The sequence below is a fragment of the Kryptolebias marmoratus genome, linkage group LG12 (assembly GCF_001649575.2).
Source record: "Kryptolebias marmoratus isolate JLee-2015 linkage group LG12, ASM164957v2, whole genome shotgun sequence".
Taxonomy (NCBI): domain Eukaryota; kingdom Metazoa; phylum Chordata; class Actinopteri; order Cyprinodontiformes; family Rivulidae; genus Kryptolebias; species Kryptolebias marmoratus.
In genome coordinates this window covers 12,174,098-12,198,810 of record NC_051441.1, presented here as the reverse complement: position 1 = coordinate 12,198,810, position 24,713 = coordinate 12,174,098, and the positions used below count along the sequence as shown (strand labels likewise).

The window sequence follows — 24,713 nt, the reverse complement described above, 5'->3', positions numbered from 1 at the left end:
GGGGGGGGGGGGGGGCGCTGATGGACGAGGCGCTGAGAGAGGAACAGTGGAAGCACAGCCAGAGGAGGTGGGAGGAGAGGGGATGACAGGGCTGGGGGGGTGAATCTGTGGAGATGAAAAAGAAGAGAAGATGGAAGAGAGGGGGAAGGTGGTCCAGGTGTTCGCCTCACAGCTGTACAGTCACTTACAGGCTCCTCAGCATAGTTTTATCTTTCTCTGCTCAAAAACTTGATAAGCAGCCCGCTGTCCCCTGAGAGCATGTGGTTTCTATCTCATGCGACACATTAAGAGCAAACACACTGCTTTTGTCACTTCAAGAACAGTTTAAAAATAACCAAAAAGCGACACTTTAAAGCACAATTTCTTTTTTTTTCAAAACACCACACCTTCACAGCAGACGTCAACAAACCCCTCATGCACACTACACCCCATTTTTCCACGTCTGCTCGGTTCCAGTCAAACATGTGGAAGCTATCTATAGTGTCCTCATGGCAGGGTTACAGAGAGCCTCGCTGCACAAAACTGACGAGAAGTCGAGGAAAAGCAACGAAGAGAAAGGAACTGACCTTCAAAGTCTGATATGATCCCTTCCAAGTGAGCGTTGACAGAGGAATCAGACATTTTGGGGAGGAAATGTTTGTGGGTGTGTGTATGTGTGTGTTTGTGTGTTAAATATGAGAGAGAGAGGGAGCGGTGTTCCCTTTCCCCAGCAAGGAAAAGTCTTCCCGAGGCACAGTCCTGATTTTAAACAAATCCCAAATTAGGAGCCGGTGGTGAAGGAGAGAAAAGAGGGAGGTTAAAAAAAAAAAAAAACACACACACACACAAGAGTTGAGCAGCTTGATCACTCCCTATCTCTCCTCTCTTTCTTAAAGCAGCAACTTATTTTTCTCTTCTCCTCCTTCTCAACTTCCAGAGCCTGGAATGAGGCAGCAGTGACTCCCCACCACCACCCTCCTCCCTCTCGCTCTTTCCCTCTCTCTAGCCTTCCCTCCCCCCCTTGTTTCTCCCTCCCATTTCGCAGCCCTCCTCTCAGGCTTCTTCCTATGAAACCACTCATTTTTCCACCATCATTCGCATGCAAACACACTTCCTGTAAGCACGGTCACACGACTCAAACACAATGCTCCTGGGGTATTTTCAAAGCCTGTAGGATATGTCAACATCAACGTCCTACGTGGACACTGAGCACGGCAGAAAAGATCTGTCACCAACAGAACTTAGACGAGAAAAACCAAGAGCAGATTCAGAGTCAAACTGTGGACTAATATGGTCACAAAGTGGATCATCAGACATTCTCAGTTACCCCGGAGTCAGACATCAATAAATAAGCGGCCTAATGACTTAATGACCGCATGAATGAGTGTCTGTGTGTTGGGGCAGAGGGGGGAGGATGGACAGGGGTGTTGGTCAGTGTGTACAGAGAGGTGGGAGTTGGGGGATGTCTGTATCTGTGTTTGTGTGTTTGTCAATGAATGTATGTCAAGAATGTGCTGGGATTGTTTATAGCTCTCACAGTTAGTTTACTCAAAGAGCCTTTTGGTCAAACTTGGGATGCACGAGTACTTCTGACTTTCAAAAAGTTTCTCAGCCGAAATGTTTATTATTTAGTTCAAGTCACTCCCTCTTTGAGACCTGGAGATCTTAGCGATACAGCTTAAGGAAACTCTTCAGCCTTTACGTGCCTCAGGTAAATAAAATACAACACAGCTCATTTCAATACAATGTTACACGTGCAATACAACACAAAACACCAGGATACAGCACAGCACATTACAATAAAATCTGACACAAATTATGACAGAATAATATAATACAAAACAACACCTTACAACACAATACACTACAACAAGAGACGATGCAACACAATGCAGCACAATACGATACGATAGGACACAAAACAAAACAAAGTACTTCATTGTCCACAGCTCCCAAAAACAGCCGCCATAAAACTTTTTTAAATAATATAAACAAGCAACATGATTTCAAATAGTAAAAATATAAAAAATAAACTCTGCTAAAGGCCTCGGAGTCACTCTTTAGTGATGACAGTAAACACTAAAAGTATACTAGTTGTATCTCTAAATGCATGTCTGTTCAAAGATCCTCTTTTTCTCTTTTCAGTCAAAGACAGGATGCTTTCAAAATAAAAGCACCGCCTGCGAAACAACGCCTGATGCAAAACTGCGAAATGTGCGTGGAGAGGTGCGTCAAAATGAACTTTGACGAAATGGAAATGACCCGGATTTAAGATGCAATAAGATGAAAGAAAATAAATTTTAACTAAGAGATTCCCATCTTCTCAACAGTGTAATTTATCAGGGAGCGCTGAAGATTTTTCATATCTGAAACACTCACAACTAAACCCCTGTTTACACTGGACTCAAAGTTTGCACTCTCTGTTGATTTAGGCGTGTTTACCGATCATAAATGCACAAAGTGCACAAACACACACTCTGTTTATGTGTTCAGACATCTGAGCTTATTGTTACACCACATTTCACCATCACTGAACCATGCAAAGAATCCAGCCCATAAAAAAACTGTTATTGTTGGTGAGCACATCTGGTTAACAACTACATCTCAGAAACTCAGCATCCTGAACAAACCTAAGTATTAGGTTATTTTTTGATTTCTTTAATCTGAGCTCAGAGGTCTACTTATCTGCCTCATTCAGATGAAAAACCTGCATATTTATTGTGTGTTTCTTTGAGGTATGAACCTCACAAAGCCTCACAATGTGTCCCTTCCTCCAGCAGAGGTCATCGTTGTACTAATTTATCAAACCTGTTGCTACGGGCAACAGTGTCAATGGTGGCGGAATCACTGCCGTGCCGTAATATAATCTGGAAATAGATGGCGAAGAAGACACGAGGAGAATCCTGTCACACCCTGAACTCACACAACACATCCTGCCTAACACATGTGTGGCAGATTCCTTCCCACAAACACCACACACACACACACACACACTCAGACAATAAATATGTGCACAGCAGATGCATGCAAAATTATAAACATGCATGCACTGAAACCAGCACCCGACCCTTTTACTGAATCACAAACATGTCTGTCTTTCTGAGGACACTTGTTTACACAGTGCAACTCATTAATAATAACTAATTACAGCTCAACGTCCTCACCATTTTGAGTCAGAGCTGAGCTCCAAAACCAAGTCAGCTCCCTCAAGTGCTAAAGACGTGTCAAACTAAAGTTGGACCACACAAAGATAAAAACAGATGCACACGCACGCACCGTGATGCACTTCCTGCATGTCCCTGCAAGCCCCAGCACGCCCCGGAGCACTAATTCAATCTGCTGTAACAACTGTCACTCTGAAGGGAGACAGACGTTTTTCACTGAGGAAAGAGTGTCATTCATAGTTTTCATGCACTCTGTTCAAATCCCAGTTTTTAACGAATGTTTGCAAAACATTTGCCTCTGATGTGATGTGAAACAATCACAGGTGTTAAAATTAGATATTAGAATAAAAATCTTACTTTCTAAACTTATGAGTATCTTTCTTCTGGCATCATAATAGCCAATGGATTATCTTCATTAAGCCAAGACTTGAAATATGAGAGGGCTGTGATCTTTAGCTTGTTTTACTGTACTGTAATGTATTGAAATATGCAGCTGCCGGTGTCGAGTTGCACTGCAGCAAACGGATGAAGAGGGACAGAGACAGCCGCCTGTTGCTTAAAGAAACCCGGAGCACCGCCACCAGCCTAAAGTCGCTCCTGGCCTTCCACGAGCTGAAAAATGAGAGCAGCAGAGACGGAGGAGAAGACGATGCAGTAACTTCTATAAACAGATGCCAGGCCGGTGTGGCAATTGTTTTAAGGGTAATGCTGGGGAGACAAATTGTGTATGTCGGCAGTTCATGTCAAGAGAAACAAACATCCCCATAATATCCAGCCAGGGAAATCAGGCAAACTTTCTGCAGACTACAGTTACATGATTTACAAGCATTTATGGTAACATTTGTTCTGTTTTATACAGATGGGACTGAAATGAGTGAAATAAAATATGCAAACTCCTCCAGGGCAAAGTTAATTATGAGTGAACATGAAGATAAACATCAGTACACAGCTAAGAATGCCAAGTTTATCAAAACTGTTGTCACTTAAAGGGATCCTTCACATCTTTTTAACTGTAGGGATTTGAGGAAAAGTTATAAACATATAAACAATCTTACCTGCTGCAAATAGCTCTTTGAACGACCTCAGTTTGGAGAAATAGAGCTTAATTTTGACCAGATCGACAAGCTAACAGGTAACCCCTCCAATCTCAAAAATTTCAAAGTGTTTCCTGCAAACATTACTCCATAAATCTTTACTCTGTCATCAGTTTCACATTACACTGGTATTCTAAGAGAACTATTTACAATATCCTTCCCACAAATACCCCAGGCTACAGCAGAAATCCTACAATTAGCTGCTGCTGCCACTGTTTAATCATGTTTTTATATTTTGTTTTATTATTTATCAGGGATCAGTTTGACACAGAGGACACAGAGTACATCTGATGTTCTGCACAAAGATCATATGTATTATATTTGCTAATTCACATCTCCAGTTCTTTTCTGGTCTTTTCAAAGATAAATAAATAAAACATATACAACATAAAAATACAACAATTTGAGCAACACAAAACTATAATATAGTTAACAATTCTTAGGAAAGAAAAGATTACACACACCCAAAATCCATAAAACTACGTAAATAACTATGTAATGTGAAATTAGCCTTAGAAAATATAATCTGTATTAACCATTAAACAAGATGGTTGCAATCTGCTTTGGCTTCAGGCTAGCCATTAGTTTGTTAATCTGACTGGAATTTAACTATTTCTTTGAACAGAGGTTGCTTAAAGAGTGATCTACAGCAGGTAACGTGCTGATTGTTCACAATCTTTGCACAGAAATCCCACTTCAAAACTGTGGACCATCACCATCACATTGTTTTGTCATAAATTCCTGTGTCAGACTGACCTGTTTCCCATTTAACAATGCCTCAATCTTCCACAATCATTGGTAATTTTGGCAGAAGCATTTCCAGCTACAGATGAAACCCCAGCGTCCTGCTGCGTTCATCCCTAAACAACAAAAGCCTCGCTGTTGGCCCCAACGGGGACAGCTCACCCATGAGTCAGGCTTTACTATGGGTTCCATCTGTCGGAGGTAAAATCTGGTGATAAACTGATCATGTGGGCTCATTTGCTGATGCAATTATATTTCAGATTTTACCCGCAACTCCCATAATGAGCAGCTGTACTTTACTTAGAGCTTCACAGGGGATGAATAACAAAAGGAGAGGGAGGAAAGAGAAAAAAGAAAAAAGAAACGTGGGAAAAGGTGTGCCAGTTGTCTCCCCAGGCAAAGAAGGAAAAGAAGATTTATTTAAAGAGAGAGGGAAATGTGAGGTGACACAGAGCTGCTGTGTTTTACTAAAGGAGGGGGGAAGAAAAAAAGAACTGGAGGGAGGAAGATGTGCCTGCTGTGTGAGAAAGGCAGACTGCAGCGTTAGCTCGACTAATGAGAGAAGCAGTGCCCCACAGGAGAAGTCTCTGAGTATGTGGGACTGAATTACAGAGAAATCCCCTCAGATAGGATCTCTGACAGTCTGATGTGCTCAAAACTGTCTACAAGGAAAGCAAAACACAGCTACACACAGATAAATTGTTTGGTGGCATGTAAAGTGTTGGACAGCCTCTTAGTGTTGCAGTGACCCCCACTCCTTCCTGTGGGCCCCACCGTGCACACGGCCTGGTGGCTTCATCTAAAGTGGATGCACAGCTGTGGTGACAGCAGCAGCTGCCTTTAACCAAATGTTAAACATCAGCACCAAGCCAGGCTAGACCAACTTTAATCAAATGCAGCACCTGTTGGAAACATTGGGACTGCACTGCACACACACACACACACACACACAACCACACAGGCACAATGACACATCCTTCAACTGCTTCAGTGGTTTTATTTGCAGGGTTTGGGGAACACGTGCACGCATGCTGCGTATGTGTGTGCGCCGCGAGAATGGGATGGGTTGCTAAATACTGAATGCAGCTGTCCGTAACGAGAAATGGCTCCCAACAGGCCCGCCATCCTCTGCTCTGTCTCTCCGCTGACTAACAGCTCTGTTAAACTCTATCAGCAAGCCAACGCTTTTATTGTCGTTCCAGTTCTTACCACTGCAGGCACATATTGTTTAATTTAACTCATTGCCATGGAAAACCACACAACACAAATTAGGTATAAAAGTGATGAGCAGCCTTCAAGCTGACTCACATGGAAGGAAGCAAAACAAAACTGTAAAAAAAAAGGTTTTGTAGCTAAGAGAAGCAGAGTTACAGGAAGATTTACTCGACTCAGCACTTCCCTCTGCTGGAGGAAACATATATTACATATCAAAGGAGAAAACTTTGAGTAAGAACCCAACTTTAAAGGGGTTTCTCAGAGAATTTATATTAGCGTGATTAGTTCCAGCGGCTCTAAAAGTCATAACCCAGAGGTTTCCGTCATAATCAGGCTGTGTCATGAGGAGCCGGACCAGACCTCTTCCTCTGACCTCACCGAGGCTGGAATGAACGAGACACGTCAGCTCCTCCACACTCTCATGCAGAGTTTCCAATAAAAAAAAACACAATAACTGCTGATTCACTGGTGGAAGAGGGGTAAAGAGGTCCAGGAAACAAAGGAAGCTTTAAAGTCAGCATCGACTCAATAAACGGAGGAACATCAATGATTAATGTGATGTGAGGCAGATGAGATGAACTCACCATACATGCTCAGATAAGGTGGGGTATTATTAAACATGCTGCGACCATTACCAGACTGTAAATTATTCTTTAGAGCTGACTTAAATAACAACCCAACAAAAAGGTCTCGACTTCAGTGGGAATAAAATGTTTTCCCTCCATTTGTTTTTAGTTGTCTTAAAATAAAAAGTACAGAGGCACACAAACCCCTTTCTGTCATTGCAAAAATAGGCAGCTATTAACTATATTTGTTATTTTTAGGAGAGTTTAAATTGACCTAATTTGAAATAAAATATTATATATTTATAGTATATATAAATGAAATATTGTAATTTACAGTGCAGATCCAAATCAATTCAAGGCCAAAACTCTAATCTGCTTTAGATTAAAAAAAAAACCTAAAAAAAAAGTGAAAACTGATTAAATGAAAATGCAACAAATTTATTAGAGTTTTGAATTTATTTAAGGTAAAGGATAAAAAGGTTTTCCTGAACCACGTATATCAAATGGTGCAGTTTAAAAAAGAAGATTACGTCAGCTAAAACGCAGGTACGCACTCAATGTAAACAAAGCACTTGGATAAATCCACCAAAAACCATGAAGAAGCTTGAGTCACATGACTGACCTACATTAGGCTGGCTGGTAAACATGGATGACTAAACCGGACACACGTAGAATCAAGACCACATTTAGGTGTAAATAAAAAAGTGAATCTGCTGCTCTTTCATTGACGTCGCCATCATTGAGCTGTTCTCAGTCACTTCGGGTGTTTTCGAAGGTGATTTAAGGAGACATTAACCATCAGTATGAGTATTTTGTTTCCTACTTTATGAATTCAGTTTTTACCATGATTTTTTTTTTTTTTGATCGGTCGTCATGACTTTGCAGTGAGTAGCTTTACGCTCTCACATGAGCTGAAGGAGCCAGTGTTGGAAGTTAGCAGAGTGAGGGAGGTGTGGATGAAATCTCATCCAGGTGTTGTGTTTGTAGCCTGGTAACGACTGAGCTGACGCCATCGAACGCAGCATCGGCTGGGCTGTACGATGATATATTCACACCTACCAAAATAACACTTATTATTACGGAGGGAAAATCTCCAGCCAAGTGTTCAGTATCTGGGTTGGAGTGATACTTCCTTACAGTAACGTAACCTGGATTGCACCTTCTGTTTTTTGAACAAACACCGCAGTCCCTCCTTCTCTGGTCTTACCACTCTGTCTGCAGTCGCTGCTCGTTCGGAAATCTTGGCGGAAAGTCAACAACATGTGCCTGCAGCTTTGTCTCAGGAAAAAAAAAACGCACAACACTGGTTTTCTGCAGTGCCCCTGAGAACACTCCTACACTGGTTACCAAGGCACTCACACTCATAAACCTCCAAACCAAAGCTGCATTGTGTGACTTCATGAATTCGATAATTATTTCAATTATATCGGAATCAACTGAGGGCAACAGAGGGAAGAGTGTGTGGTCATGTCTGTGGGAACCTTGAAACAACAGGGAAAAAAAAGAGCATTCCTTAAACAAATGCAAACTTCCCATCACCTTTTGTGCTAGTTTTAAATTAAGATCATTCTTTTTTGAGAAATGACATAATTCTAGTCACTTTGGTTAAACCTTAAGAGAATACTCAGTCATGCAATAATGTGATATCTGCTATGACTGTCAGCTACTACCACACCACTTTTTAGCCCAACATCTGTAAAACTGGCTGAGATATAGCTATTTCTGTGTAGGCTAAAGTTGATCAGCTGTGGCAGCCATCTTAAATTGGTTTGGCTCTAAAAGTTAATCAGTTGTAGACGTTCACCTAATGTATACCTGCTGAAAGTTTCCTTAAAGTGTGTTCAGTGGTTCGTGAGATGTTTTGCTAACAGACAGACAGGGTTGACTGCAGCAGCTTGCAGCACCGTGATCAGGTAGCCCTCAGAGCATGAGTTGGGGATGACTCTCAGCTACTACCTCACCAAAATTTAGCTAAATACCTCTTAAATCTGACGAGTCGCAGACGTTTTTGTGTTTGTCAAAACGCTGTGGTGACCATCTTGAATTGGATTGACTCCAAAAGTAAATCAGTTGTAGATGTACAGCCAATAAAAAAATTAAAAAATAAGTGAGGTTCTTTAAAATCTGTTTAGTTATTTATGAGGTTTTTTTTTGCTAACGGTACAGATACACACACATGTACAACCACGGGCAAAATCATTATTTCTCTGCCTTGGCCTTCAGCAACGAGCAATAAAAACATGAACGTTACTTGATGGCAGATCATGGCAGACTTATTATTAGACGAGTAAATTGGCCCCTTTAAAGAAACAAGAAAACAGCAAATCAGATTTTCACACGATTTTAACACTATTGAAACTATACAGAGGAACTCTGTCAAACGAAAACACACCGCAGGCTTGAAAATCTGAATACGTGAGTAAATATTTAAACTGAGCAGAACCGTGCAGAAAGCCTGTCCTGCTGGAGACCCCTGGAGGAAACACCTGGAGACGAGGGGCCACATTTCACACAACCTGGAGGTGCTACAGGCTGTGTTAGGTCACTCATAACAATCATTTGACCTCCCTGATGATTTTAACATCATGCACCAACGCATGTGAACACGACGGAGCAACATGAGGACAAAATCAGGGCTTTTATTTGTAATGTTGGCTACTTGAGGACTGACGGATGTCTCTCTCTCTGTCCTGTTAACCAAGGGAGGGACTGACTGATGCCCACAGGGGACAAGAGTAGTACTGTTCAAGCTGAGCTCTTTCCTGTTTTCACACCAAGGAAGAATGAGAAAAAAGGAGCTGGAAAAACAGGGTTGGATTGTTAGAAACTCAAAAAAAAGACAGACAAGACAGAGCCGTAAGCGCAGCAGCATCGGTGACTCTGAAAAGCACTGATTTGTAAAGACAACATGATAACAGGAGAGTGACGGGAGAGACAAGGCTGTTGGTTTAACCAAACAAAAGGAACTGGTCGGATAAAGAGCCGAACGGGTCAGCCCCGAGCTGCCACACAAAACGCCACCGAGCTCCAAACCCCAAAGAAACCATGCAGTCAGCAAACAGGACAGAATGAGCAAGTGGAAAATACCACAGAGAGGGAAAACAGACTGGAGGCAGGAAAGTCAGTCACATTTAAAAAAAAAAACAAATAATAAAGAAGCTGATCAAACCAAAGTGAAGGGGAAAATGGGAGCTTTGTCTCAGCTGAGTTGATCTTACCTGAGAATTTGTCCCCCTCCATGACGGGATCTCTCCCTCCACAGCCACATGGAGAGTTCTTTGACTTTGCACCCCCTCTCTCCCTCTCCCTCTCCCCTCTCTCTCTCTGCCTTTTTTTAGACTTCCCTCTCCTCTCGTCAGTCGCTCCCTCACTCCTTCCCTCCCTCTGCTCCTCTCAGGCTCTCCCTCCTTCTTCCACACTTTGATTCCTTCAGTGTGTCTTTGCTAATGAATTCAGAATTACGACATCCCCCCATGTGCTGATCATATGTTGCTTTTCTTTGCCCCTTCTTTCTCCTTCCCCTCGCTCTCTCTCTCTCCCCCCCTTTCTTTATAAGATCAGACTGAAAGACTGAAGCTGCATTGTATGTTGAAAATAGAAGCCATTAGCGCTGCCATGTGACACGGACGGGCAGAAATAACCCGCAGGACATAAAAACTTTTCTGTTTCTTGTATTTGTTATTCACTTTATTTGCAGTTTAATCAAACTGGTGTGAGACCTAAAGTTTCCTCGTGCTGAAGTAGACTTGGAAACGTGCGAGGGGGGGTGATAGCCCGCTAAAATAATACAGAAGGGCAAGAAGCTGTGTTATTAAAAAGGAAAAAGAAAATAGAGGAGAAAAACACCAGAGAGAGACCTCGTGTACGTGTGTGAAACACCAGCTCTGACTCTGAAAATGTGTGTTCAGGAAACTCTGATGACCCCTGACTGTTGGCACGTCCCTCACACTGCGCCGGGGGTCAAAGGTCACATGGTAAGCGTCTGAGCTCTGATAGAGAGCTCAAACACACTCAAACAGGTCAGCCTGATGTCTTGTGCAACACCCACCAACCCGGTGACCCGGTGCATGAGCTCAAATATTTATACCAGGGTTTACTGTGCACACGCTTCTATTTTACTCTATTTATGCATTCACTTTGACTCCTACAATCAATTAATAGTCAGTTTTGGTCAGCTATCTCATTTTGATTGACTAGTAGAGTTTAATAAATGAAAATGTGTACATCAGTGCCCCCAAATGGACACAATACAGAATTCTGACAAATAAAATATCCACAGTGAGTAAACCACAATAAAGGGCACGTTTTATTAAAACTTGCATATAGTATCCTCTGAATTTATACTTAACTTTTGGAGTCAACCCAACTGACTATTTCTAAACTATTACTTTAGAAATTATGTAAACTGTCCTTGTCAGAAGGTCTTTTATTAGTAATTATGTCAATAATGTTTTATTCCTCCTAAAAGTAAAAACCAATGTGTTAAATTTGAACCAGAACACAAAGCACTGGGGTTCAAATCATATGCATATCTTCAATAGAATTTAAAATAGTACAAAAATAACACAACAATAATCCTTGCTGAATTCATATGCACAGATTTTTGGTATTTTGTTGAATTTTTTAAGGTATTAAAACCTAAAAAAATAGTAATCCCCCCCTTTTATTTTAGTTTGAAGAGATTATTTTCATTTCCATGAGCATTTTGCCCACTGCAGTTCAATAAAAAGTGTAAACATTTATCCTCTAAATCATCTAAAAGATGTAAACTCAGACTCTTATCCTCAGCTTTAACACTTTCTCACCATCTATCCCTTATTTTGCTCCAGTTGGTGGCTCAACACGTCAAACTGGTATGATGCCATACTAAAATTAAACCTATATTTATGTTTAAACACGAACGTGACCTTTCAGTTTAAACTCAACAGGGTTGTTTTTGCAGTTTCTTGAGAATTTTAGTCCAGTTTCAGAAGATCTTTCCATCACAGATCACAGATTATGGCTTAAATATTTTTTACGAAAGAAGTTTGTGCAGCAAATCTGTGTGAAATATCTGACACTGCTCACTGTTTCGTCCTAAAATCTTTCTGTTTTCAGGTTTCCCCCCTTCTCCTCAGTGACTGAGTTTCATGTCGAACCTGTAATGGCTTAGAAAATGTTTTTGCACACTTGCAGACAAAACAGCCACCCACCAGAAGGAGTTTTTTTTTGCTGCCTCAGTTCTTATCTTTTGTCTTTTCCAGTCCGCGGGACATCCCGAGGCTCATTTTACAGCTCTGGTTTTTGTTGGGCACTGAAACAACTCACAGATTGTAAATGATTTCACATTCGCCGCTGCAGGACGCAGCTTGTAGGTTGCAAATTGTGAAAATCAAACAGCAACACACACAGAGCCACAAGGTGAGGTTATAAATCCAGTGTGCCGAGTGGTTGTCATACATTTTTACCAAAATGTTAGATTAGCTACAGAAATAAAAACATCCATTAGCTAAAACTAATAGTGTTTTTGGGCCCCATGATTATTGTGTGAATGCTGAGTCAGCAATTACTAAATTTAGCTTTTAGCTATTGCTCTGCTAGTTTTAGATGCTGTTTGACCAGTGTTAGTTCTGTTTTGTTTTATATCTTTTAACTTGTGTGTTGCCAATATAATTTTTTTTTTTTAGCTTTTAGCTTTTTTTTGCTAATGTTATTGTTTTTCTCCTAACTGCTTTAACATTTCAGTTTCAGCTTTTTCGACAGTTTTCAGCAAAGCCATTCAGCCCTCAGCATTCACACTGAATTTTGGCAAAAAAACCACAAACTTTTCTAGTTTCCTATCACAGCATCTTTAAGCCCAGTTTGCCACATGTTGGTGTCGTTTTGCTGCACCCTAAATCTCTTCTGAACCAGAGACACAACAAAACAAAATTAATATATATATATATATATATAAATGCCAAACACGTTTTGAAGACAAAACAGTGCCAGTGTCTTCCTGTTCTTTGTTTATTGTCTCTATCACTGCATCAGCGGTTGGCTGCTCACCCGCTCTCAGCTGTTATCTGCACAGGAAGGAGAATCTGCTCCGCTCTCCGTTCTGCACACTAATGCCAGTAATTTATGTCGAGCTACAGCTGAATATGTGACAGTCGGAGATGAGTGGCTTAACGAAACAAACAAAAATCAAGCAGACCTTTATGACTCAAAGGAACATGTAACAGATGGTGCAGGGGCTGCCATATGTCCCTGATCTCTGTGTATAATGAGATAGAAGACAAAAAAGAAGCCTAAAGCCACCGATGAACTGTTAAAGCTGTCAAAAAGGTTTGGGAAAAACTGCCTATCTTGAATAACTGCGTGCAAGCTCTCCTTTACTGATTATGCTGGCTTTCTTTAATGTAAGACTTCTGCAGAGTGAGCTGCAGAGTATATACACATCCATTAGATGTATATTGATGTTTAAAGGGGATGAATGAACAGGCTCATATAACGGAGGTACAGTCTACTTACTGGGACTGGTGATGCCGGACGTTTCCCGCTCTGTTCTCCTCGTTCGAGCGCTGGCTGATCGTGCTGCAAAACATCACACAGGAAAAATGGTTTTAATAGTTTTCCTGTAGGAAACTTCAGGAAAGAGCTCCGACCATATGATATACACTCATACAAAAACAGCTGTCATGCAAAGCAGTTGCAAAGTTGGGGTCCTCCTGACACTTTTAGGGGTTATGAAATTTTTGAATTTTTCAAAAAGTTGCGAAACCCAAAAGTCATAGCCATAATTATCTGGACAAGCTGAACATTTTGATATGAAATAGCTGAAAGGAAGCTGAGGTTGTTACAATCCAAAAGAACAAATAAATAAAAGAACATATGGAAGAAACTATAAACAGGAAAACAGTGTGAAAGTTGACTCAGCATTCCCACTATTTATATTTAAAAATGACTGCCACGAGCATATACTGCCATAACCTCTATAAGAGATAAAACCATCCAGCCATCTTCTGTACCCACTTGATCCTGGTCAGGGTCACTGGGACCTGGTTCCCATCTCTAGCAGTGAGAGGCGGGGTACACCCTGGACGGGTTGCCAGTTCACAGCAGCACCACATGAACAACCATACACACACACTCATGTTCCCAGTTAACCCAACATGCAGGTTTTTGGTCTGCAGGAGGAAACCAGAGTACCCAGAGAAAATCCACATGTGGATTTGGAGAACATGCAAACGTCACACAGAAAGGCTCCAGGTGAGATTCAAACTGAGGGCCTTCCTGCTGTAAAACACAGCCAACCAATTATGCCACCTCCAGATAAAAACAATAGTTATGACCTGATTTTTAGAGCCGAGATGGCTGTCGAGGTTGTTTGTGCTTTCAGTATGTCCTTTTGAAACTGTCAGTCTAAGTTGTCATCCAGCTTCGTCTTTGTTCGGATGTTATCTTTAACAGGCAGAGCCGGGAGTGACATCTCTCCCCTGCAGGCACACATGCTCCTCCGCTGGGCTTCGGGAAGGAGCATCAGTTAAATAAACAGAGACAAGAAAAGGCACAAACGGAAAACCATAACTTCACATTCTCTCGCAGGCGCCAAGTTTTCTGCAGTTGCTACGGGAGAGAACAAAAATTGAAGCAAAGTTTAAAAGACGTCTATTTCTGTCTAACCACTAGGAAAGTCAGAAATAATCTGGGATTTGTTTCCCCCCTTTTTTTGTTACAGTTGCAGGTGAAGTCAGAGCTGCAGCTGGAAGAAAGGAACACGCACAGGAAATAAACTGGGTAGTGACAACACAAAGATCTGCCAACGACAAACCAGGGCTCTGTACGTGCAGGAGGAGGCAACTGAACATAGGAAACAGGTATTATGATTACAAATGTAGCCCAGGTGACAAGACAGACGAGGGAACCAAGTCTACGGAATAAAACAGAAAGTTGAACAAGATTACAACAAGAAGAGGAGAAAAAAAACAGATTAGATTTAAAACGTTATCACCATGGCAGCAAAATGGGTTTTAGCCATTAGAAGAATCCCTTGTTCCTCTTAGCTGTGACTCGAGTGGAACAACTAATTTCTCGCTGTGGTGTGTTTTTGTGTGTGTGAGAGCGAGCATCCGGTTCTGCTGAATCCCCCGATGAGGCAGCACGAGCTGCACAGGAGCACAGCTGTGTGTGATTCAGCTCCGTTTTCTAACTACAAACTGCACAAAACTACCGTTTTTCATTTATGCAAAGGACAAAAGAATTAGTTAGCTAGTTTCAGTGATTGAATGACTCATAAAGAAACAGAGTAAATACGTAGCGCTGTACTATCGCAGCACTTGATTTGACCGATACAACGAGTGGAAGGATGAAAGCACTCGATGCCTCCATCAGTGACGTGTTCTACCAGGAACAGGGCGATAGCACATCGACCATATGCTGCTGCACAGATTGACCTCATTCGTGTTCATTTCTCTTCTCTACTTCCTGTCCTCTCCTGCATCGACTGCTGCTCAGATGAGGCGCGTTCATCCAGCAACTGAGTCAGTTGCTCCATCCTGTTTTTAAGTTTTAAGAAACACCACAAATGAGGGTGTGATATGACTTACTTACTGTCAATAAAGTGGTTTTCTGGTGGTTTTCTGGTGGTTTTCTACCAACGCTGCTTGAGCTAAAGTCGTCTGGTTTGAGGAAGAGAGACTAAATGTAGCACAGTATACTGAAAATGGAAAATGGGAACAAACCTGCAGTGTTATATGAGGTTATTTACTTTCTCCTGGAGGAAAGTTCATAGGAGAAACTGGGATGTGAAATGCAGAGATGAGCTGGTAACTTAGTGGGAAAAGTGCAGTCTGGATGCTTTATAAGATACTTATATAAAAACAGAATAAAGGTTAGGGATGTTGTGTTTATTTGGTTATATTTTTGTTGTCACAACGCTTCTTGGCAATAAACCTTACACTGTTGCGAAGCCTGTTTATTTCCCTTTAAATGGTGCCACATTTGTTAGGAAAATGCATTTTTGGGTTGAGCTGCAGAGTTGAGCATGTGGGTTGCGCCCTTTTTTGCCCAATTTTATCTAAGTAAATAAAGTTGTCTGACAATTACAGAGTAAACATTTCTTGAAGGAACACATATTACCCTCCATCTTTATTAAAGAGTTTTAGACTAAGTTCTTATTTTGATAAATGACGGAATGATGCTATTTCGATTAAACTTTGAAAAAATAACTTTTTGTGATACTGCTATGTCTTGCATGATGTCAGGTGGTCTATTATTGCTCGGAGTAAATGTTGGGGACGACCCTCAGCTACTACCACATCAAGTCTTAGCTGAATATCTGTAAAAACTGACTGAGATCTAGACATTTTTGTGTTTGCTGCTTTGGTGTGGCAGTCATCTTGAATTCACTGACTAAAAGTGAATCGGTTGCAGATGTTCATCCAGTGGTTACTTTCTTAGGGTTTATATAAAATCCATACAGGGATTTAGGAGATATTTTGCTAACGGTGCAGACAAACAAACACCATGCACAAGCATGGGCAAAATCCTCAATGCTCCACCTTTGCCTTGGGAGATGGGTGATAAAAAAATAAAAGGCAATACACTCACTTTGAGCAACATTCTCCTTGACAACTATACAAACATCAGCGTCACTTAAAAATGTCCGAATCCGACAGGAGTTCAAGCTTGTGAGCTGAGGAGGTGGAAAACTGAGAATTGTGCAAGAAGTTTCTACAATACAGAATCCATCTTGGAGCTTCAAATCTGTCGAGCCTTGCAGCTAAAAACAAGTCTGTGCCTACAAACTGTTTAAGCTGGAGTAACTTGGGAAAACAAAATAAAGCCACATATTCAGAAGTGCACACCCTCACAGCGTAAACCGCCTCAGACAGACAGTTCAGCATTGCAAGGAACAGAAGAAAAAAACAGTTTGCGAATAAAACAACGGCAACAGGAAATTGAATCGACATAAACTGATGAGTTCAACAATAACAAACAAATCAGATAGACACTTCCTAATTAGGAAAGCTTTAATTCGAGATGAGAGTGACACTTGCAAGATGTTGATACAAAAGTGTGTTTGTCTACAGTATCCTGTGCTCGCTTGCTCAGTCTTGTCCGAGGCCTCAAAGACACTTGCACACCATTTCCCTTCATCGCTCTTTTTTGTTCTTTCCGAGGCGCTTTGTAATCCCCTTGTGTCGTATTTGCCTCATGACTGCTTTGTGCAGCAGAGGTCACTACATCTACACGGAGCGTCAGAGTCGGAGCAGGGCTCTCGCTCGGGGATAATTTGCACCTCCGAGGGGTGTTTCAAGTCGTAAAGATGCAGAGCAAACACACGGAGGCCTGCACTTCTCAGCTGATTGATGTCATTTGTGGTGTTTAGTGAGGCTTAGTGCGTTTTCCTGTCAGCGTGCGTGTGAGCGCAGAAGTGCACGACCACTCCTGAATAAATATGTCAACTGATTAGTAATTGGTGTCAAATGACTAGAGAAGGTAAACACCTTTGGCACAAAAATGTGATCATTGGGGGAATTCTTTCATTCTCAACCTAAAGGTTTTTCCCCAAAATATTATTTAAACTTCGCCCCTCTGCACATGTATGAATGGCTGCCTGCATATATGGATGGAATAACCTACAAATTATCAGAATCACCTGAGGTTTCTGTTTGCTCAAGGAGGCTTGTATTTGAGCAGAAAGAGGTGAAGGATCTTTTTACCTTCCCCCTCTTTTATTCTCTTTTTTTGTCCCTGTGACCTCTTTAAGGAACACCCCTCCCTATAGGGAAGCAGCACTTTGATTAACACATAAATCAGTAGGTGAAATTGTTGAGGTCCAACTCAAATAATATGGTAGAAAACTTGTTTCCAAAACGGATTCGGCAATAAGTCATGCAGCATTCATCTCAATGACTCTTTTTGTTTTGCTCTAAGCCCTGCAGCTGTCAACAAACCCAGTTTAAGCAGAAAATTGCAAGGTGCCAATCCACAGTCATGTAATTTAACATAATCTGTGTCGTGAGTTGTGATTTTTCTTTCTATTTTATGTCCTGGATTTACAAAACACCTAGTCTTTTTTGAATTAGTGTGAACAAATCACAAAACATGTTTGCATTAAATACAAATCTTAATAACAAATAAAACAAACATAACTAAGTATAATATATTGCATATCATATATAGCAATTTATCATATTGTTTTGTATCATGTTACATTGTACCATGTTGTAACATTTTGTATTAAATTGTATAGTATTATATATTATATTAAAGTGGATCACATTGTATGTATGTTTATCTACGTATATGTTTTTATATATTGTCTCATACCTTTAACTTATATTGTGTTATAATGTATTGTATTGTGTCATATTGTTTTACATCATATTGAATTGTATTGTATAGTCATACCATATCATAATAAAGTATCAATTTACTATAAAATAGTCTATTTTCATTTCAAACCTTTTTGACAAAATAGGTGTTTTTCTCTACTTGAATATCATGACTAAATAAATAATGTTTTTTAGAATAAATGTATAAATATTTTTAGAATTGCAGCATCATCCATCATCTATGCATCCATTTTCTTTACCTGCTTTTCCTTTCTGGGTTAGGGGTCAGGTGTCAATATGACCAGTGAATATTGTGCAAAAACTGTGGGACAAATATGCTATTACTAGTTTTCAAGTTGAAATTGCAAAAAGAAAAAGCAAAAAAAGCAAAAGGAAAGCTAAACAGTACTAAGCCCCATCTTACTTCCTGCTTTTCAATCGGTCCCTTTGTGTTTTTATGCCCCCCCCCCCCCTTTACAAATGTTAAGGGCTGCAGCAAACAGAGCATTTCACAACTCTTTGCTTGAGAAGGAGCAGAGAGCGGAGGGGTGAGGAGGGGAGGACAACAGAAAAAAAGAGAAAAAAAAACAAACAAAGAAAGTAAGACAGACTGAACAGAGAAACTGCTATTTTTCAAGACTGTTTTTATGACCCGGATAAGACCTTTACCTTTTTTTTTTAATTATTTCCCAGCAAAGTCAACGATGAGCTAAGCGTCACCACCAAACACGCCCTCACACCCACACAGCTACAAAGATATGGACGCACATTCAGTCTGGGCAGGACACCGGCCGTGACCCTGAACCCAGCTCCTCCCAGGTGAATAGCTGCCGTCCTGGCGCCAAAGAAAAAGACTGGCAACACCTTTTTCCTACTTCTTCCTCACTCAGCACGCTCACTGAAAACCGACCGACACCAGTCTGCCAAATGCACGACGCCTCCCTGTTGTCACAACGTGCACTCGTGTCCACATTAAATCAAATGAGCTTTTTGAGCTGAGTTGGACAGGATGCAAGCGCAGTCCATAAAACAATACTGCTGTGGCTGATAAGGATCGGCCCTCCCTTCTTATAAGGCTGTTCGAACCAAGAGGGCCGGTTAAAGAGTCCAACAGAGCTTTTATGAGCAGTCACCTCCCCCTGGGAAGTATGCACTTACTGTATGCCACAGGTGAACAGCTGAATGAGTGAGTGCACTTATTTAGAGACATTTCGGGATTACCTGGATTTTTAAAAGCTTTAGCATCTGCAGGTTTGGAGAGGTTTTCACGTCTGGATGGAGGAATTAAATGGAGACGCTAAACAAACACTGTCATTCCATCTTCACACTGAAGCATGAAGCATCACGAAGCCTGATGCATGAGCTTGTGCAGATTTTGTTTGCATACTGTATGGGGGTGCAAGAAAGCTGTTTTTTTTCCTGCTTTTTTGCAATCCTGATTCTAAAAACAACTAGCAACTAGCAGTCTTTGAAGGAATGCATATTGCCCGCTGCCTTTCACTTCAGAGTTTAAAACTATGATCTACTTATTTTGAGGAATGATGTTTTGCTTAAATCTTAAAAAAATAAACTTTATGCACAATCTCAAGCAATATTGCAAGATTTCCTGCAGTCAGTCAGCATGTGTTGGGAATGACTCGCAATGAATCTGTTGTAGATGAACATCTAATGATTAAGTTCTGATCATTTCCTTAAAATCCTCCCAGTGCTAACAGACAAACAAACACACAGACACAGGCAAAAGCATGATTACCCCGCCTCTCAGTAGCTGGCAATAATGCTTAAACTTACAATAGCTCAATGGTGCAACGATTAGCTTGATAATTCAGATTCCCGCTTAGCAGTGAAGGAATTTCTGGGATCAAATCGTTTCACAGGGTGTGCACGTCGCTCACATGTATCATCACGCTAACTCAGCAGGCTTTTGTCACTTGGACAAGTTCAGCAAACAGAAGTGAATCACTAACACTTAAACCTACTGCATTAAAATATTTACTCAAGTCGTGACAGGAAAAGCTTGTTCCTGCCAAACAGATGAGATACTGTTTGCTGCGCGGGCCCTGATTCTCGACCCTGCTAAACAGCCAGCTCTTTTCATTAGTCCTCTAATAAACGTTTCAACAAGTGTGCGACTTAATCAGATAACAGCGCACACGACTACTGCATCTGAAATGGATGAGCACGCAGACACGCATGTATCTGCTCTTCGTCACTCTAATACCCACGTCTGGTTGTCAGTGCACGCACTCCAGCGTGCATCAGGGCCTCTCTCAGCCTGCCATTATCTGTTTTTACGGGCTCTCTCCTGGCCCGGGGCCGTGCAGTACAGTACAAACAGGCTGTTGTATCAGTTGACACCCCCCAGCAGCAGCGGCGGCCGGCATCACAGAGCTGCATTCTTGGCTGCAGATAATAAACAGAAAGCGGAGTGGACACTTGAGAGCAGGCTCCATACGCCTGCGAGGAGGGGAGCGCAGACTGTCGGTCTCCTGCAGACAGGGGAACTCCACGCTGCAGATCACACTCCGCTGCGAAGCTATAGTCTATAGATGACTGAAAATTGTTGGCATGGCTGAAAAGCATGCTCAATAAATCAAAAGCAGCCGATCCTGGCTGCTTTGGCTCGTCTACTTTCTGAAATATTTGTTCAGGTGAGAAATTAAATGGAAGAAACTGAACCCCGAAGCTCAAGACGGATTAGATTCAGCAGTTTTATCTCTTTTGTTTCTTTTTCATTTAAAACCTGTCGACTGCTCTTTGAATAATGTTTCCACCTGCTACAGTTTAGATGAAGTTTCCCCAAGTTTGCCCCTTGTTACGTTTGTGGTAAGTGCTTAGGGTTTTGGTTAGTGTTGATAGATAGTCGAGATTAGTTTAAAGCCGTGTGCTCGTTGAGGTGAAAGAAAAAAAGACAAGGAAACCCATAAGGGAAATACTACCCAAACGTTATCTTTTAAACTCATCATGCAACAAGACAAAAATAAATTGGCTCTGAGAGTGGTACAGTATGTACTGCTGGTGTAGATTCTCAGTCATCCAGGAAATAGTAAATCCAAAACAAAGTTTGCCCCTGGACTTCTATTCTGTAGATGCTTTTCAGCTACAAAACAGAAATCCAGTTGTTTTTGTTTTTTAACCTTTTTTGGATTCACAGCTTTGTAGAGGTTAGCACTGTTATGCTCATTTGCATGTTTCTCTTTTTCTTTTTTTCGTTCCCTGTTTTATTTTACCCCACAATTCAAATACATGTAAATTTGGGCTAATAAGTCTGTTTAAATTAGCAGTGGGTCCCATTCACTGAACAGAAAATGGATGGACGGATGGATGGATGGATGGATGGATGGATGGATGGATGGATGGATGGATGGATGGATGGATGGATGGATGGATGGATGGATGGATGGATGGATGGATGGATGGATGGATGGATGGATGGATGGATGGATGGATGGATGGATGGATATGTCACATGGTGTAGTATGATATACTGATATGCAATTCTGAAATACGGGTACGCATTCAATGTAAACAAAGCACTCAGCAGAATCCGCTGAAAACCACATTGACATTTGGGTCACGTGTTTGACCTCCATTAGGCTGGCCATAGTCTGTGTATGTAATAAAATTTGATGGAATAGGTCAATTGTTGAATCAAGAAGACATTTTGTTTTAAATATAGAAGTGAATCTGCTGCAAAACATGAAAGAATAAATATTGGGGATCAAGCAGGGCGGTGGTGCGCCACAAAGAAAGAGCTCATTTCTCCAGTCTGTGATGTGCCTATAAGCTGCTTTAAGTTACGTATCAGACTGGATAGGCCAGGCGAGGGTTGGCTGAGGGCTAGAATCTATTTCTTGTCTTTTGTGTGCACCGTCTATAGCTTATACCATTGTAGTGTTGTACACACAACTTCAGGCGTGACTTGCAGGGTTGTAAGTCTGAATAGTTTTATGTCATGTCTGCTGTTGGTATTATTTAATAGAGCAATATGATGATGATGATGGTCCCAAATGGCTCTTCCATGGATGTCACCATTGTTGACCTATTTTCAGTCACTTCGGCTGTTTTCACAGGTAAACAAAAACACATTGGTGGTTAGCAGAAGTTCACAAATTTACTTATAAGGTTTTCAGTTTAAAGACACATTAACCATCAATATAAAAAATATATATTTTGCTGATTTTGTTTCTTTAGGGATGTTTTGTTTGACCAGTCTCCATGACATAGCAAAGAGTACCTTTAAAGCTTTTTCTTTGAAAAACACCTCCGTTTTTCATGAAACCACAGCGATGTGCACGCATGTCCACATGTTCCAGTACCTTATTAGTCCATTATTCACAGGCTCTGCGCTTTCAAATTAAGGGTTAGACCATCTTCGGCATGCTCTGCTAGATGACAGGGCGAATATGTCTCAACACAGTTTATAGCTCAACTTTCAAGTTGCCATCTAACAATTGCTGTAGGCTCTGAATCAAAGACTTTTTCCGTCTCCAGGATAAACAGGCAGAAAGCCATAACGCAGCGCAGAGTTGGGTATCTGTCACACAGGTATATACGAGCAGAATTAGGTGTGTTTTTTTGAGCAGGACATAAAAGCACATACCAGGAGGTGTGTGTACTCAGAAAATAATGACTCTGTGTGTGTTTGTGAGTTAGAGAGGGCTGTTATTCATATGAGTTACTCATTGATTCAGACGACGCAAGGGAGTGGTGTGCAACGCAATATGCAATGTGCTCCACGAGCACATTTGGGCCAGAATAACGCAATATATATAACCTTCAACTGGGGTGTATTCACACACTGTTTTTTAATAGGATCCAAAATAATTTGAACATGTGCCAAGTACACAAGCTTGTGTGTGTTGCTGTCAAGTCATTTGCATCTAAAACATACACACACATGCCCACACAAACGTCTGCCGTGAAAGTCACCCTTTTCACATCCCTGATGCTTGTCCAAACATCGCTGTGCATTTCAGAGAACAGGCCTTTCACAACACTTCCTCACAACAGACTGCACACATACTTTGTTATTACGCTTTTCCCCCTAAGTGGAAGCTCTGACAAAGAATGAGACAGCTCCACGCACAGAGAGACACTACACACACATACACACACACACACCCACGAGTAGGAGGAGAGGCAGCATGACCCAACATGTGCCTGGCTCCATATAAACCATCAGACGCTCCATCGCACAAAGACTCTGGAAAGAGGAGCCGGAGAAAGCCAGCACTGGACGGGCCCGGGCCGAGTCGTAGCTCGGAGAGACAGAAAGAGAGGAGGAGAAGTGGTTGGGGAGGTCTGGGGAAGATGAAAGGCGATAGTGAGCAGTAATAAGCAAGGGAAAATTGGAGGTGAAATTAGATAAAGTGAGGAGACAAATTGAGATAAAGGATAATCACATGCATGTAGAGTGGTGCATGAAGGCGTTTCATATTTCTTTATGGATGAGAACATTACAATTAAATAAAATAGGACAACAACAACAAAAATCCTGTATTGCAGATCTGTGAGTTTTACATTTGCTGTTTGTGTTTGTCAGGATTGGTTTTGATAAAACAGGCCCAAATCATGATGCTACCACCCCCGTGTTTCACAGAAAGTTGTTATATTCTAATGAAGACTCATCCTTTTTCCAAAGAAAAAACAAAGTCTGTGGAAACAGTGATGTGTTAGTAAGACCTCAGCTCAACTCTGAGAGCGGCACATACTGTATCTGCTGAGAGTCTTTGCCTCCATGTTTTGTTAGATATAATCTCACAGCAGCCAACATCAGATCCAGCCAGTTTGCAAATAAGATGAACCATTAATCTTGCTTAGATTTGATGGAGATGAATGAGGCAGGTTCTTGTTGGTAAAGGTGACTGAACTAAACTTGAAGCTGTGGGCAAGAAATGAAAAGAAATGTCACGCAACCCGCGCCAGCTTTGGATTTTCTTTTTTTTTTTTTTTTTTTAAGTGTCACTTTTGAGTTTCCTCTCGTTTTTTTCGGGGCATAAAAGAAAGAGAGCTGTGGAAAAACGAGTTCCGCTTTCTGCGCCACCTTCCTGTCGCGTTGTCACAGTCCGTGTGTGTGCAGTCACAGTTTAAACCTGAGAGGAATGGATCAAAAACCACACCCACAGATCTCTGCGTGGGCCCTTTTTTTCTTTTTTCTTTTTGCATAGGGGAAATTCAAACTAATAAATGTTCACAAACGAGGAGGAGCAGTGATGAAAAATGTGGGCCGATCACTTACAATGATCTGTAAGATCTACCTTAGATTAGATGAATCACCTTCTGCGCACGGAGCTTTTTCCAAATCGCAGACAAAGATTACGCACGTTCTTAACGCTGTCACCCAACACCCTTACCTGGATATGAATATTTCTTCATGGCTGCAGATGTGTGGTCTTCAGCAGGACTTCAGTTTCAAACAGATTTGATAAGTTGCTCCGGTTTCTCAGGGGGCGGAAAGTCAAGTTTGCATGCGTATTTTTTTCCAAACGGATGTATCGTCGCGCGTCCTTGCCTTCCTTCTGAGTCCCTTCTGGACAGATCAGACTCAAAAGTCACCTGGCACCGAACAACGCAGCCTTATTGCTTAAACTTCCGAATTTTATTACCGTCTGTCCGATTTCCACCTCAGAGCTGGATACAATCACACCT

At 41.4% G+C, this 24,713-nt stretch overlaps 1 protein-coding gene across 3 annotated transcripts in view; it reads right to left on the bottom strand.

Annotated features, from left to right (window-relative positions):
• Positions 1-24,713, bottom strand: part of LOC108239319 (septin-9) — a 63,137-nt gene extending 38,424 nt beyond the window's left edge. The window contains exons 1-2 of one of the 3 annotated variants that reach the window (XM_017421965.3): positions 24,419-24,713; positions 13,255-13,317 (exon numbers count right to left, since the gene is read on the bottom strand). In XM_017421965.3, coding sequence (XP_017277454.1) covers positions 13,255-13,317; positions 24,419-24,440 — 85 coding nt within the window. In that variant the 5' untranslated portion in view covers positions 24,441-24,713. Of the gene's footprint in view, positions 1-566; positions 882-9,980; positions 10,123-13,254; positions 13,318-24,418 lie in introns of those variants that run through there. The other 2 variants (XM_017421968.3, XM_017421966.3) reach the window with 2 other exon arrangements.